This window comes from Somniosus microcephalus, chromosome 12 (genome assembly GCF_052327205.1).
Source record: "Somniosus microcephalus isolate GS21.2 chromosome 12, FLI_Smic_1.0, whole genome shotgun sequence".
Lineage (NCBI taxonomy): Eukaryota > Metazoa > Chordata > Chondrichthyes > Squaliformes > Somniosidae > Somniosus > Somniosus microcephalus.
Window position 1 is genome coordinate 98,818,376 of NC_140998.1, and position 14,514 is coordinate 98,832,889.

Sequence of the window (14,514 nt, forward strand, 5' to 3'; positions counted from 1 at the left end):
TAAGTCTATGACCTTCTCCGTTGTCATTTTTATTATTTGCTCTCTAGAAACCTCCCCCCCACTAATTAGTTTTGGAAAGAAAGAAACTAAAATGAAGAAAGAACTTACATTTATATAGAGATTTTCACAGATGTCCCAAAGCGTTTCAGAGCGAGTGAATTACATTTGATATGTAGTCACTGTTATGCAGGCAAACACGGTAACCAATTTTCAAACCACAAGCTACTACAAACAGCAGTGAGATAAATGACCAATTAATTTGTTTTAGTGGTGGTGCTGGATAAATGTTGGGCAGGACACCAGGAAAACGCCCCTGCTTTCTCTGAACCTGAGAGATGTGTAAATCCACCTGAATAAGCAGATGAGGCCTCAGTTTAACATCTCATCTGAAGGACAAAATTAGAAAGAAAAATATGTAAAGATTGAATATATAGTTTCACAAGAATAACATTTCTTTTATAAGAAAGGCTACAGTATAAATTTTTTCTTTTCATTTGAGTCACTTGTGAAGCAATCTGCCCAATATAGCCACCTGGGCAACAGTGTGTTGAGGACTAATGCACAGCATCAGAGTGGCATTTGAACCTGTAACATTCCCCACTGTACTCAGTTCGTAATCAGAATCCTACTGGGAAGAGACAGCAATGTAGAGCCAGGGCAGTGTCTCGTGCCTCCTAATGGTCAACCGATAGAGCATATTGGCAGGGGTTTGGAAGGAGGCACATCATCTGTCTTTTCAGCAGAAAAGATGAGTCCATGCAGAATAAGGTTAAGCAGGCATGAATTTCCCATCCCTTTTTGCCCTCCCCCCCCCCCCCCCCCTCCCTAAAACGTTCCACCTCTTGTTTTTGTGCATATTGAAAGGGCAGCTTAGTCTCCTTGCTGAAGGCCACAAAAAGCTAACCCTGTATGTAGTACAAAATAACTTAGTCTTTGGGGCTTGAGTTCTGCTGTCTTGTTTTGTTATTTTTGCCAACAGCTATTAATGGGGCATGTGATTTGGCGTGACATGAAATCCTGTGAATATCTACAATTGTCACACGTAGCACCAATTGTTGTCTTGCGTATTGCAATTTTCCATAAAATGTACAAGAGGCAGTGAAAATGCTAGGATCTGAGGAATGATACATCTCTTATCGCAAATGATGGGTTTCCCTAACTGTCAATTTTGTTACAGTTTTGTAACTCACTTCTTGGTATCTGCATGTGAAACTGATTCATTTGAACACTTTTTCTTCCAGTGGGGAATGCCATGTATGCAACACCTTACTAGAATCCATTCAGCTGAGTGAGGAAGAATACAGTATATTAAGAGAGTGTGTGATGAATGATGTTATACAAGGGAAAGATGTTTTTAAGAAGACAACTCCTCTGGTAAGCAGGGCCGTTCATATAAAGGTGTTGTCTGCAAGTTGTGTAAAAAGATTATTATAAACATTCATATTCCCTGTCTATTTGGCAGTTTTTAATTGAAACTATTTCAAAAATTATGGGCATTAATCAGCAAAGATTTAGAATCACTTGACTGTGCTTGCATTAAAATTATACTACAGGGGGTACCACCGATTTTGTACAATAGCAGAGCTGCATATAATTGCAGCTACCTGCTTAGCTCACAACCACCAAGGGGAGCATAATGGTGTTGACTTATAAATAGCCGGGGTGGTCTATCACTGTTATCTTTCTCCCCCGAAGTTTGGTTGGAGTAGCATCATTTTTACCAGAGTTTTCACCATCCCCTACCTTGCAGCACAAATATCAAGGTTGCAGGATAAATTTAATGCTGCTTTAGTCTGCCCTTTCACATTACATGAATGTCAATGGACAGATGCCAACTGGTCTGTTGCACCTGTATGAATATGCAGGATGTTATAATATTCTTACTACTGCTATTGTTGCTTTTGTGTTCTGTTGTCTTTTTGTGTGGAAATTCCTAAAGTATTTTAAAATTGCAAAATGACTGGCTGCAATTTTTAAAAAGTATTTCAGAAATGAAAGTTAATGGCAGTGAAATGAAAAAGTCTACAATATGTGACTGTTACTGGGATGACTGGTTAACAATAGTGAGTTATCCGATTAAATAAAGTTGACTTGTAATACGTACTATAAAACCAGTATAGATTGAATGGAATTACTATTTAAAAGGGGAAAAAAGAGAAATTTGTAAAAACAAACTGACTTTATGGTGTATTTTGTGAACCGACAGATTTTAATTTTTCCCCCTTACATACCCTTCACTACCAACAACAACGATAACTTGCATTTATATAGCCGCTTTAATGTCATAAAACATCCCAAGGTGCTTCACAGGAGCATTATCAAACAATATTTGACACCGAGCCACATAAGGAGATATTGGGGCAGGTTACCAAATTCTTGGTCAAAGCGGTAGGTTTTAAAGCGCGTCTTAAAGGAGGAGAGAGAGGCGGAGAGGTTTGGGAGGGAATTCCAGAGTTTACGGCCTAGATGGCTGAAGGCACGGCCGCCAATGGTGGAGCAATTAAAATTGGGGACGTACAAGAGACCAGAATTGGAAGAGCGCAGAGATCGTGGAGCTGGAGAAGGTTACATCAATAGGGAGGGGCGAGACCATGAAGGGATTTGTAAACAAGGATGAGAATTATAAAATCGAGCTGTAGCCAATGTAGGTTAGTGAGCACAGGGGTGATGGGATGAGTGGGACTTGGTGTGAGTTAGGATACGGGTAGCAGAGTTTTGGATGAGCTCTGGTTTATGGAGGATGGAAGCTGGGAGACCAGCCAGGAAAACATTGCAATAGTCAAGTCTAGAGGTAACAAAGGCATGGCTGAGGGTTTCAGCAGCAGATGAGCAGAGGCGGGGTCCGGAAACAGGCGGGGTCCAGAAACAGGTGATGAAAGTAGGCGGTCTTGGTGATAGAATGGATATAGGTATTTAATTAGCTGTAATAACTTCAGTTTTTACAAGAATCACTCCCCATCTCTGTTTTAGCTTTAACAAAGTCCCCCTACAGATGACGTTATCACTTGGCCACGTACCCTGCGCAGCTGCGTGCTTGGATGAGCCAACACCCCTAGCTATTGAAATTAGAACTTCTTGAATTGATGGTCAACCTGTATCCTGAGACCATTAATATATCACCTGTCTCTCAGCTGCAAGATCTATGGGGCTTGAAGCAATCATCTCCTAACAAAGTCTGTATTGCCTCCGCTCAACCTGCTTACCAGCTAAATGCTGTCTCTGTCTCTTCTGTGTCTGTGCAGTAACTTATCAGCTAAAGCTGCCCTTCTAACACAAACTTATTTAACAAGCAAAAGCTAAAAGTTAATATTACTGCAACATAGAGAGATTAACCCTTTCCTTACAGTGATACCAATATTACCTTTTTTAAACAATGGTTTCAGCCAAAATTGAAGACTTTAGCCAAGACTTTACAGCTCCCTCGCCTACCAGACTGAAGCCTGAAGGTGGCGCTTTTGTCACAGGAGCTTCACATATGCTTCGTATTGTTTGTTTTTCAGGCTTGACTCCAACATGAGCAAACAAGTTTTTTACGTTGGTGTCCTGTTTGCATTTTTTTCTTAATCTCTTGAGAGAATCTTAGCAGTAAGTTGTTGTGATCTGTAATTCACTGCCTTGCGCAGCGAGTTGTCATGATCTGGAATGCACTGCCTGAAAGGGTGGTGGAAGCAGATTATGTAATCCTTTCTCATTACATAATACCCAGTCTAAGATGGCCTGATCTCTAGTTGGTTCCTCGACATAGTGACACCCAAATCCCAAGAAGAAATATTTAAAAAAATTATTTACCAAATCCTTCAGGCAAGATAAAACAAGTCAGCCACACCTTCAAAGAATACGCAGAGCTGACAACTACCTCCCCCTCACTATGCTGAAGTGCATCAAGACCTTAACATTAATGCCCCTTATTTGCATATGCAAAGGACCTCTTGTTTGTCCTTACCCGAAAAACTGGTGGTGTGCGGATGAATTTCTAGGCCTATATGTTTTACTCAAGTTATTAGTTTAAAAAAAGCTCTTGGGCTGTCAGTATATCTGCCAAGATTAGCAGTTTATTTTTTTAGCACATTGGGAGAGCTCATTCACTCTTGACGTTTTTACTTTTTATAGTTTTTCTATTTCTCACATTCTTTTTCTTGATAATCTGCCATGCTAGTAAGATCATTTTATATCATTATTTTATTAGTGATGCATCTTTTTAAGGAATAAAGCAATAAAAACATGTTCCTTTAAATTTGTTAACATCATGTTTACAGAATTTTTTTGTGGTGGTTTTTAACAGCTAAAATTGCCATTCCAAAGGCATCTGCCCTGTAACCTCTATTCGTATTTGGTAGTGTGCTTAGTTACTTCATTGCATTTGCAATACAAGCTCCTTTTGTTATGTTTGTGGTTTTTGTGAGACTGGGGATTGACACAGACGTTGTAGGTGTGGTTTCTTCTTGCTTGCATGCAAGAATTGTGCTGACTTCTGAGATAATTGCGAGGTAGCTCAAATGAAAACATAAGTTGAATAGCAGTAGACTCAGAGTACTTAACACACCCAGATTTGCCCTTGGCATGTTAATCATTTATACAAATTCTTTAATTATGGGATTTTCCAAGAACTTGTGGTCATTACCAGGGATAGAATGGACCATGGGTTTTCAATTTGCTCAACAACATTTGAGCCATTAATAAAATGTTACCTGTGTGAGGGACATCTCCGAGCTGTAGAATCCTATTTTAATTTTTTTTAAGTACGCATCGGAGAACAACACAAAACTTTAGTGTGATGGATGCCAACAGCATAAAAAATGAAGTAAAGAATATAAACAATGGGCTGTTATTCAATAAATAGCTATTTACTTGTCTTTTAAAAAAAGCTCTGAAAAGAACTATCAGATACAGAATCAACAATAGATTGAAGGAGGAATTCCACATTGCCACAGCCTGAAGATAAAAAGGAAAATCATGTGACACCCTTGCTGCACACCTGCAGAGTGAGGGATTCCATTCTTTAGATTCCACGTTCATTTAATGATCCTGTCAATCAGTTGTCTTGATTTTTCCAGCAGTGGTTATATATCTGCTAGTAAAACAGTCCAATGAGGGGGGAGGGCGTGAACTATTGCCCCATGTTAGCAGCTGGTAGCAGTGCTTATGATTTGTCTGCCTGCTTTTCTCAATCTGTCCTTAGGCTTACAAAGCAGTTTTTTATAATACAATTATAAAACACTGTGGAAAGACATCTTTACTTTTTTTTTTTCCGATGGGATATCTCAAAAAATTACGGTGAAGAGTTAAATATAACGCAACAGACTTAACTGTTGAAGTAGTATGGCAGGTTAGAGCATATTCTGTAATTTTCTTTGATAGAATGGCAAAATTGTAATTCTACTGCCAGCGGGGAAAATAAAAGCAATCAGAAAGAGCAAGTAGAGAAGGTAGAAATAGATGAGGTTAATATACAAAACAAAAATGAGCAAAAGAGAGTACAGGTGAAAAATCAAATTGACTAGTTATAAGCAGGAAAAAGACTGAGACAAAGGAATGAAGTATTAGCTTGGACAAAATAACTGAAGGGGAAAGGAATAGTGTTAAATATGAACAAAAAAGATAAATTGCATATATTGCAATGCTCAGCGTGGGAACTGAACTGGGGGAATTAGGAGCAATTATGTCATGGAAGATACAGATTTACTAACAAAACCTTGGCTACAAACTGGGCAGGAGTGGAAACAAGCATGTTTGCCCGTATTTTGCAGTAGGAATAACGATGAGGCTATCAGCGCTCACTGTTATTAGGGAGTAAATTGGACAGCAACTTCCACTATTTTCCTGTGTGCAACCACTGGAGAGTTTTCCCCTCCAACATCATTGACTTCACTTTAACTAGGGCTCCTTGGTCCCACACTCGTTCGAATGCTGCCTTAATGTCAAGGGCAGTCACTCTCGCCTCACCTCTGGAATTCAGCTCTTTTGTCTATGTCTGGACCAAGGCTGTAATGAGGTCTAGAGCCGAGTGGTCCTGGCTGAACCCAAACTGAGTATCGGTGAGTAGGTCATTGGTGAGTAAGTGCCGCTTGATAGCACTGTTGCTGACACCTTCCATCACTTTGCTGATGATTGACAGTAGACTGATGGGGCAGTAATTGGCTGGATTAGATTTGTCCTGCTTTTTGTGGGCAGGACGTACCTGGGCAATTTTCTACATTGTCTGGTATATGCCAGTGTTGTAGCTGTACTGGAACAGCTTGGCTAAAGGCACAGCTAGTTCTGGAGCACAAGTCTTCAGCGTGACAACTGGGATGTTATCAGGGCCCATAGCCTTTGCTGTATCCAGTGTGCTCGGCCGTTTCTTGATATCACATGGAATGAATCGAATTGGCTTCTGTAGTGGTGGGGATCTCAGAAGGAGGCCGAGGTGGATCATCCACTCAGCACTTCTGGCTGAAGATAGTTGCAAATGCTTCAGCCTTGTTTTTTGCACTCACTTACTGAGCTCCGCCATCATTGGGGATGGGAATGTTCATGGAGCATCCTTCTCCCGTTAGTTGTTTAATTGTCCACCACCATTCATGACTGGATGCAGGACTGCAGAGCTTTGATTGATCCGTTGGTTGTGGGATCGCTTAGCTCTGCCTAAAGCATGCTGTTTCCACAGTTTAGCATGTAAGTAGTCCTGTTTTGTAACTTCACCAAGTTGGTACTTCATTTTTAAGTACGCCTGGTGCTGCTCCTGGCATGCTCTTCTGCACTCTTCATTGAACCAAGGCTTGATGGTAATGGTGGAGTGAGAGATATGCTGGACCAGGAGGTTATGATTGTGGTGGAATACAATTCTGCTGCTGCTGATGGCCCACGGTGCCTCATGGATGCCCAGTTTTGAGCTGCTAGATCTGTTATGGATCCATCCCATTTAGCACGGTGGTAGTGCCACACAACCTGATGAAAGGTGTCCTCAGTGTGAAGACGGGTCAAGGACTGTGCGGTGGTCACTCCCACCAATACTGTCATGGACATATGCATCTGCGAAAGGTAGATCGGTGAGAACAAGGTCAGGTAGGTTCTTCCCTCATGTTGGTTCTCTCGCCACCTGCTGCAAGCCCAACCTGGCAGCTATGTCCTTCAGGACTCTGCCAGCTCGGTCAATAGTGGTGCTACCGAGCCACTCTTGGTGATGGACGTTGAAGTCTACCACCCAGCGTAGTCAGTACTTCTTCCAAGTCGGCACAGGCTCGACGGGCCGAATGGCCGCCTTCTATGCTGTAACCATTCTATGAGTCTATGATTCAAGTGATGGTCAACATGGAAGAGTACTGATTCATCAGCTGAGGGAGGGCGGTAGGTGGTAATTAGCAGGAGGTTTCCTTGCCAATGTTTGACCTGATGCCATGAGACTGCATGGGGTCCACAGTCAATGTTGAGGACACCCAGGACCACCCTCTCCCGACTGTATACCACTGTGCCACCAGGGATGGTGATGGAGGAATCTGGGACGTTGACTGAAAGGTATAAATCTGTGAGTATGACTGTCAGGCTGCTGCTTGACTAGTCTGTGCCAATTTTGGCACAAGTCCCCAGATGTTAGTGAGGAGGACTTTGCAGGATCAACTGGGCTAGGTGTGCCTTTGTTGTGTCCAGCGCCTAGGTCGATGCCGGGTGGCCTGTCCATTTTTTTTATTCTTGTACTTCTTTCTCGCGGTTTGGTACAACTGAGTGGCTTGCTAGGCCATTTCAGAGGGCAGTTAAGAGTCAGCCACATTGCTGTGGGTCTGGAGTCACATATAGGCCAGACCAGGTAAGGACAGCAGATTTCCTTCCCTAAAAGACATTATTGAACCTGATGGGTTTTCACAACAGTCCAGTAGTCTCATGGTAACTCTTAAGGTGCTTTAATTGGCCTTAATGCTTCGAGCTATGGAATAGTATCCAGTTCTTCAAAGCTATCCATTTACTCTAGCTGGAAAATATACACGTGTGTATATTTAAAGAGGACAGGATCAAGCTTGGCCATGACTATCTAGGATCAGATATGAAGAATGGTAGTTGAGTGAGGTACAGTAAGGTGTCTGTGGAACTTGACCCCTGCAAGAATCAGTTCTTTCAGAAAAGGAGAGCAGGGGAAAAATGTAGAATTACTTCACTAGTTTTGTATGGTTTAATGGGTAAATATATCGCCCAATGTGACACTGAGCCCTGCAGATCAGATAATCCAATTGTCTGACCCCTGTACAGGAATAGCTTATTTCAACTGGTAATAATTGTCAGTGCTCCAATTGGCTTCAGTGCCCTTGAGCTAAGAAAGGGAGAAAATCAACTAGGGACTGATTCTGATTACTATCCAGTGACCCTTGCTGGAGCAGGCTTCAACAGATGAGGACAGGAGTGGACTCAGCTGTGACGCCCCCTACAACCAAATAGCTTGCTGACACTAATATAATAGCAAAATACTGCAGGTGCTGGAAATCTGAAATAACAACAGAAAATGCTGGAAATACTCAGCAGGCCAGGCAGCATCTGTGGAGAGAGAAACGGGGTTAACGTTTCAGGTCTGGGACCCTTCATCAGAACTGGAAAAAGCTGGAAATGTAACAGATATTAAGCAGGTGCAGAGACAGGGTGGGGGGAGGAAGGAATTGAAAGAACATGCTGTGAAAATGTTGCAAATGGGAATGGCAAAATCATACTGCATGAAAAATGGGGGCAGGGATTATAATCTGAAATTGTTGAACTCTACGTTGAGTCCGGCAGGCTGCAAAGTGCCCAATCGAAAGATGAGGTGCTGTTCCTCTAGCTTACTTTGAGCTTTATTAGAACAATGTAATAGGCCGAGGACAGAGAGATCAGAGTGGGAGTGAAGTGGAGAATTAAAGTGACAGGCAACCGGAAGCTCAGGGTCACCCTTACGGATTGAACGGAGGTGTTCCGCAAAGCGGTCGCCCAATCTGCGTTTGGTCTCCCCAATGTAGAGGAGACCGCATCGTGAGCAGCGAATACAGTATATTAAATTGCAAGAAGTACAAGTAAATTGCTGTTTCACCTGGAAGGGGTGTTTGGGGCCCAGGACAGTGGGAAGGGAGGAGGTAAAAGGGCATGTGTTGCATCTCCTGCGTTTGCACGGGAAGGTGCCAGGTGAAGGAGAAGGGCTGTTGGGAGTGATTGAGGAGTGGACCAGGGTGTCGCGGAGGGAGCGTTCCCTTCAGAATGCTGAAAGGGGAGGTGAGGGGAAGATGTGTTTGGTGGTGGGATCACGTTGGAGGTGGTGGAAATGGCGGAGGATGATCCTTTGAATGTGGAGGCTGGTGGGGTGAAAGGTGAGGACAAGGGGAACCCTATCATGGTTCTGGGAGGGAGGGGCAGGGGTGAGAGCAGAATTGCAAGAAATAGAACGGACGCGGTCAAGGGCCGTGTCAACCACAGTAGAGGGGAATCCTCGGTTGAGGGAAAAGGAAGACATGTCGAAAGCACTGGTATGGAAGGTGGCATCATCAGAACAGATGCGGCGGTGACGGAGAAACTGGGAGAATGGAATAGAGTCCTTACAGGAAGCGGGGTGGGAGGGAGTGTAGTCCAGGTAGCTGTGGGAGTCGGTGGGCTTGTAGTGGATGTTTGTCGAAAGCCGATCGCCAGAAATGGAGACGGAGAAGTCAAGGAAGGGAAGGGAAGAGTCGGAGATGGACCATGTGAAGGTGAGGGAAGGGTGGAAATTGGAAGTAAAGTGAATGAACTTATCTAGTTCAGGGCGAGAGCAGGAAACGGCACCAAAACAGTCATCGATGTACCGTAAAAAGAGGTTGCTGACACTCCTTGTTGAGGTTCACATATGCACAGTGGCTACTTGAGTAAGGTAGTCAAGAGAGTCTGGCTCCTGGGGAACTGTACTCCAGCAAGGAGTAAGAAAAAGAGAAGACAAAACTGTCAAAGAAAAATAAGTCACGGGATAGAAATTAGGAGTAGAAAGCAGAAACCTTGGCTGATTTCCCCCCGCTCCCTATCTCATTTGAACCTGGGATTTTCAGAATTGAATGACTTGGTACCATGTGCAATTTTAAAAAGAGATGACTTAATTCTTTACCATGTTCGTTTTTAATAGTTAATGAACACCTGTGGTGCATGATTGATATCTCACTCGTGGGTCTTACCATGGCTCGTGGGTCTTACCATGGCTCGTGTTTGAAAAGTTGGAAGTGTATTAATAGGTTACTCCAATCAAGGCACATAAATTCTATTCCACTGATTTTCATAGTGTATCCTGCATGCAATATTTATTAGGAAATAAAATTTATATTCAATTAGTAAAATGGGTGTTTTCTTTGTCGTTTCTTTAGGAACTGCAACATTTCCAAACCTTTGTGAAAAAATGCCTGCCTTTTGATGTTGTAATTGATGGATTAAATGTTGCCAACATCTCAGCTAAGGGTAATCAGTCCAGAATTGTGAGTATTCTATATGAGTACTGAAAAATTCCTTTATGCATTTACACTATTGGTTTATGTGGAATTATCAGTGTTATAAAATGGGGAAATGCCCATCTAATTAAATGGAACACCAGCAGGTGTAGTGTGGTTTTAACTTTACATGAGAAATATTGCAACATAAAAAGCTATGACCTTTAGAATTTTGAGATGGTTTCATAAGCTATGCAAATTTATAGGCCGTGTTAAGTAGGGTTGTGAAGGGGTGGAAAGTTTCCGGTAAATTTCCGGAAATTTTCCACGGGAAGTTTAGCTTGGGAATTTTGCCCAAAAAAGCACATACTAGCATAATATTGTTTTTTTTGTATTTCTTTCATTTGTTTTTCACATCATTTGTTTTTCACAGGTCCTCTCTTAAAATTACTAACAGAGATGGAATCTTAATTATTAAGGACTTTCTTAATCAATATATGTTTATCTTCTTACTTGGCTTGTTTTAATAATTACAAGTTTTGTGTGTGACTGAACAAATGTGTCCTGATTGGGTGGATGAGCGATTAGCTTGCGTTTGCACTCACTCGGAGGTCGAACTCCAAACCATCGTCAACACCTTCACCGAAACGTACGAGAGCATGGGCCTTACACTAAACATCCGTAAGACAAAGGTCCTCTACCAACCTGCCCCCGCCACACAGGACTGCCCCCCAATTATCAAAATCCACGACAAGGCCTTGGACAATGTGGACCACTTTCCATACCTCAGGAGCTTACTGTCAACAAGGGCAGACGTCGACGACGAAGTCCAACACCGCCTTCAGTGTGCCAGTGCAGCCTTCGGTTGCCTGAGGAAGAGAGTGTTTGAAGACCAGGGCCTCAAACCTGGCACTAAGCTCATGGTCTACAGAGCAGCAGTGATACCCACCCTGCTGTATGCCTCCGAGACATGGACCATGTACAGCAGGCACCTCAAAGCACTGGAGAGGTACCACCAACGCTGCCTTCGCACGATCCTGCAAATCCATTGGCAGGATAGGTGCACCAACGTCAGTGTTCTTGCTCAGGCCAACATCCCCAGCATCGAAGCTTTGACCACGCTCAATCAGCTCCGATGGACGGGTCACATTGTCTGCATGCCCGATACGAGACTCCCAAAACAAGCGCTCTACTCGGAGCTCCGGCACGGCAAGAGAGCCCCAGGTGGGCAGAGAAAACGCTTCACGGACACCCTCAAAGCCTCCTTGAAAAAGTGCAACATCCCCACCGACACCTGGGAATCCCTGGCCCAAGACCGCACAAAGTGGAGGAGAAGCATCCGGGAAGGCGCTGAACACCTCGAGTCTCTTTGCTGGGAGCAAGCGGAAGCCAAGCACAAACAGCGAAAGGAGCGCACGTCAACCCAAGCACCCGCCCCTTCAACCACCATCTGTCCCACCTGTGACAGAGACTGTAGGTCCCGCATTGGACTCATCAGTCACCTGCGAACTCATTTTAAATTTGGAAGCAAGTCATCCTCGGTTCCGAGGGGCTGCTTAAGAGAGCTCCCTCTATTGGTGATGTAGCGTTGTGCGTGCACAGGTCATGCTTCCATCACATGGAGCATCAGGAAAAATTTACTCACTCTGTTGCAATCGTGCTGATTGGCCGGAGTTCGACACAGAGATGAATGCCCTTTATTTCTCTGCATAGAACAATGCCACGTTTACTGTCGGATGTGTGGAAGCATTTTACCCCAGGCATTAAAGATGGAAAGACTGTGTACATGTGCAAACATTGTACAAAGCCATATGTAAAGAATGCCACAAAGATGCAGCAGCATTTATCCAAATGCAACAACTTCACTCAAAGCTCACAGCAGTCAGCCCAGAGTTCCTCTGCTTCCATTCAAGAAGATGATGGTTCACATTCAGCATCAGGCTCCTTATCATCAGCAACTCCTGGCCCACTTGGAAGGTTCTTTGATACAATGGATAACCATAGCCAGAAGAATGCAGATGAGTGCCTTGCTCGAGCTGTATATGCGACAGGCTCACCCCTCATGCTCACAGCCAATGTGTACTGGAAGAGATTTTTCAATGTTATTCACCCTGCATACTGTCCTCCTATGAGACATGCTTTGTCTACTTATTTGCTGGAGGCTGAGTATAACAGAGTCCAAGGAAAGCTCAAAGAAATGATAGAGATGGCAGACTGTGTTGCAGTTATCTCAGATGGGTGGTCAAATGTACGCGGGGAGGGCATCATAAACGACATCGTCTCCACTCCTCTCCCAGTGTTCTTCAAGAGCACAGACACTTAGGACAACAGACACACAGGCACATAAATTGCTGATGAGCTGAAAGCGGTCATCAACGATCTTGGATCACAAAAGGTCTTTGCAGTAGTTACTGACAATGCTGCGAATATGAAGGCTGCTTGGGCTCAAGTGGAGGAGGCCTACCCTCATATTACGTCTATTGGGTGCACAGCTCATGGGCTCAACCTGCTCGTCAAGGACATCATGGGTTTGAGAACCATGGAAACACTGTACAAGAGAACCAAGCAAGTTGTTAAGTATGTTAGGGGAAAACAGGTATTTGCAGCAACCTACGACTCCAAGCAAAGAACAAGAACACCACACTGAAGCTGCCCAGCAACACTAGATAGGGTGGCGTTGTCATAATGTACAACAGCCTTCTGGGGGGCAAGTAGTCGCTGCAAGAAATGGCAATATCCCATTCTGGGGATATGGAAACCACCATCAAGAAAATACTGCTGGATGATGTGTTTTGGGAGAGAGTGGTTAGCAGCCTTTAACTACTCTCGCCAGTAGCATCTGCAATTGCTCAGATTGAAGGCGCTAACACTGTCTTGTCCGATGTTCTCAGGCTTTTTGCTGATTTAAAAGAACAAATCAGCATTGCCCTACCCACATCCCTGCTGCTCAAAGCAGAGGAGAAGGCAATTGTTCAATTCATACAGACGCGTCAAGCCGATTCATGCTGCAGCATACATGCGGGACCCAAAGCATGTTGGGAGACCAATACTTTCTGGAGAACAGATCAACAGCGCTTACAGTGTGATTTCTACCCTCTCACGCCACCTCCATCTGGACGTGGGCAAAGTTCTCTACCAAGCAAGGCTTTTGAAATGGGGACGGGATATGGGAATCATGCAAGCATATCAGTGCACATACCTGGTGGAAGGGACTTTGTGCATCTGAGGCCCTGTCACCCATTGCATCGGTGATACTCCAAATCCCAGCATCATCAGCGGCCTCTGAACGAAACTGGTCACTTTTTGGGAATACGCATACAAAGGTGCGCAACAGGCTGACTAACAAGAGAGTGGAGAAACTGGTGGCTATCCGGGCGAATCTACAACTTATTGAGCCAGATACAGAAGTGTCCACCACACAGCTAGACAGTGACACAGAGGAGGAAATGGATACGTCAGAGCCAGAGTCAGAGAATCAGGAGGAGCAATGATGAGTAGAAGACTCAAAGGGACAAAATAAGGACAAATTACAGGCTAAATAAGCTGACGCTCTTTATTTTATTTTAGATGGGTCTTTTTTGTGGGGGTTCAATAAAGTTCAAAATTATAACCTAAATAAAGTTTTGAAAGCCTGTTTTTATTTGTATGGAACAGTATGTCTATTTTGATGACAAAGATAATAAAGGTAGACTATCCCTTATCCGCACTTCCGAAAACCAAAAGTTTTTTCGTGGAGCGTAACTAGAGTATTTATGGTCTATATTTATCCCACTATGTAATTTACTAAATTATTACTGTACAAATAAACTGTAATACTATTTATAGTCTTTATTTATCCCACTCAGTGTGAATATTCATACGGTTCGCTGCAGAAATATTAATGTGTTTGCTTACGGGGTGCTGCCCAGACCCCTGCTAGGGTGTTACATACTGATTCTGAATACCATTCTGAAATCCGAAAAATTCCGAATTCTGAAAAACATCTGGTCCCAAGGGTTTCGGATAAGGGATAGTGCACCTGTGTAAGGGTCAGAGACAAAAACCACCAGTGTGCAAAAAAACAAACAAATTCCCGAAAATTCCCATGGAAAGTTTCCTCTTTTCAAAATTCCCGGAATTTTGCAACCCTAGTGTTAAGTAA

General features: G+C 43.4%; 1 protein-coding gene across 1 annotated transcript in view; it reads left to right on the top strand.

Annotated features, from left to right (window-relative positions):
* The window catches only part of prorp (protein only RNase P catalytic subunit), a 107,775-nt gene that overhangs the window by 11,725 nt on the left and 81,536 nt on the right, over positions 1 to 14,514 (top strand). Inside the window, exons 3-4 of the mRNA XM_086003329.1 lie at positions 1,242 to 1,374; positions 10,314 to 10,421. Of these exons, the coding sequence (XP_085859455.1) occupies positions 1,242 to 1,374; positions 10,314 to 10,421 (241 nt within the window). The remainder of the gene's footprint in view (positions 1 to 1,241; positions 1,375 to 10,313; positions 10,422 to 14,514) is intronic.